Below are 2328 nucleotides of genomic sequence, written 5' to 3'. Positions count from 1 at the left end.
ATGGCATTCAAGGTATACATATTATATTTGTTCAGTATTAAAGCTTTGAGCTTAAAGCTCACGTTACCTATCAATAAATCCACTTAACGATTATTATTATTTAAAATTTCTTTTACGAACGATTGAAACTACATATCGTTTCTTTTTAATGTTTTATCAATATTATTGACTGATGGCTCTTGATTAAAATAAAATTTGACTTCATAATAATATAATATAGAAATTTGTCAGCTTACATATTTTGAAATATTGTTGATATATGGCTGCTTTTCATAATGATCACGATCTCCATTCATGAGAGGACGATCGATATTAAGATATTTTGAAAAAAAAAATCAATGATTAAAATCCTTTTACTGAAGATCGCATTGACTGCCCTTCCAAGGAAGAAGGCGGTAACTCGTAAAATTTGTGAAATCGGGTTATGAATGCCACCCGTTGGGCAAAGCAACAAATGAAAGCTATACATATTCTGTTCACTTTAAAATAAATGTTATCACTAAAATACCGTTAAAATCCTTAATGAAAAATGATACACATTTCTTAGCAAAAGGGCACTCATTGCACCTATTTATTGCAGTTATTGCTATTTTAACGTCCTACTAATAAAAAATATCACCGTTTTTTATAAATTTTAACAGTACAACAATTTAAAAATAGCATATTATGTTATTTATCTCGAAAGTTTGTGAGAGTCAGTTATTGCCTTCTTCCTTGGAAGGGCAGTTGATTACATTTGCAGTTTTTAAAACTATATAAATTGCCTAAAGACATAGCTGTACATACATAAGTATCTAGTCCTAGAATATCATTTGCCTAACCGTTGTGTATCTTTATTTGCAGTTCGTCGTCTTCGCCGCTATGGTGGCTGCAGCCAACGCTGGCCTCATCGCCCAGCCCGCTCTGGCTTACTCCGCTCCCCTGGGATACAACTCACACTTGGGATACAACTCCCACTTAGGATATGCTGCACCAGTCGCCAAGATCGCAGCTCCCCTCGCCTACTCCGCTCCCCACTCTTACGCCGCCCCTCTCGCGTATGCCGCCCCAATCGCCAAGATCGCCGCTCCCTTGTCCTACGCTGCTCCCGTTGCCAAATATGCCACCATCGACGCTGACTACGATCCCAACCCTCAATACTCCTACGCCTACGATATCCAAGACGGTCTGACCGGAGACTCCAAGAGCCAGCACGAATCCAGACACGGAGATGTTGTCGAAGGATCTTACTCCCTTGTCGATGCTGATGGTCTTAAGCGCACCGTAGACTACACCGCTGATCCCCACAACGGATTCAACGCCGTCGTCCGTCGTGAACCCATCGGACACGCCGTTAAGGTTGTTGCCCCAGTTGCCAAGGTCATCTCTCCAGTCGCCTATGCTTCCCCCTTGTCTTACGCCGCCCCAGTCGCCAAGATTGCCGCTCCTTTGGCTTACGCCTCACCCCTTTCATATGGTGCCCACAGCGCCCCCGCCTACTACCACTAAGAAACGAAATGAATTTGGATTGTCAACCTAGAATAAACCTGCAATAAATTATTTGAAAAATATATATTTTATTTTTATTTTGTATCCATATTTTATTCCAAATTTCCACGTTTTCAGTATTACTTAATCATATAAATTTGACAAATCATATATAAACTGTTAATTGATTTATATACAGTTAAATAAGATAAAAAGACATACATAGTATTATAAATACACATAGGTACAAAAAATATGATACGAAAATTCTTACTATTAATAATTATTGGTATAATAGATCAAGCACTCTCAATATGCCTCCTTATATAATACATAAAAGCCAATAATACTTAAAACTATGTATTCACTGTTCTATCATCATTATTAACTTCTAAACAAATTACACGCAACAACTCAGGTACCAATTCGATTGTCTCGACGCATTTTATGAGTGGTTAAAAACGGACGTTGTTTTTCTAGTGTTGAGTATCATAAGTAACCCAAAAAATCAGCTCGTTGAATATACTTAAAGGCAATAATTAACTCATTTAGTGCTAACACCGCGACTGGCGCGTTTGGAGTCGTTGGCCATTAGATATAATTAACGTGTTATTTCAATGTGGTAATTAAAATGTAATTAAAAGGTTGCTGCATTACTTAATGAATCTCTGAAAAAATTTTAAAACGGCAATTTAATGTATATAATTTTCATTTTAAGTAACCAATCCGTATCTGACAACATTAAAAATATGTATTTATGCTAACAACTTATAGTTTAAAAATATGTAAGTACTAAAATGTACTTTTTTGGAAGCCCGATTTTTCTTAGTATCTATATAAATAAATAATTAGGTAAAAAAA

General features: G+C 36.3%; 1 protein-coding gene across 3 annotated transcripts; it reads left to right on the top strand.

Annotated features, from left to right (window-relative positions):
* LOC147065630 (larval cuticle protein A3A-like) lies at positions 1 to 1488 on the top strand. Of its 3 annotated transcripts, none has more exons than XM_085956547.1 (3): positions 1 to 12; positions 844 to 883; positions 962 to 1488. In XM_085956547.1, exons 1-3 carry the CDS (start codon positions 1 to 3, stop codon positions 1486 to 1488), a joined length of 579 nt encoding a protein of 192 aa, XP_085812673.1. The 3 variants fall into 3 exon arrangements, with proteins under 3 accessions (XP_085812673.1, XP_085812674.1, XP_085812672.1); XM_085956548.1 differs by having other exon boundaries at positions 844 to 891; positions 985 to 1488; XM_085956546.1 differs by having other exon boundaries at positions 844 to 1488.
* The last annotated feature ends 840 nt before the right edge of the window (positions 1489 to 2328 follow it).

This window comes from Rhyacophila brunnea, unplaced genomic scaffold (assembly GCF_057557595.1).
Source record: "Rhyacophila brunnea isolate RB1 unplaced genomic scaffold, BYU_Rbru_1.0 scaffold_6, whole genome shotgun sequence".
NCBI lineage: Eukaryota > Metazoa > Arthropoda > Insecta > Trichoptera > Rhyacophilidae > Rhyacophila > Rhyacophila brunnea.
Note: the sequence above shows the minus strand (reverse complement) of the source record. Positions and strands in the feature narration are given on the sequence as shown.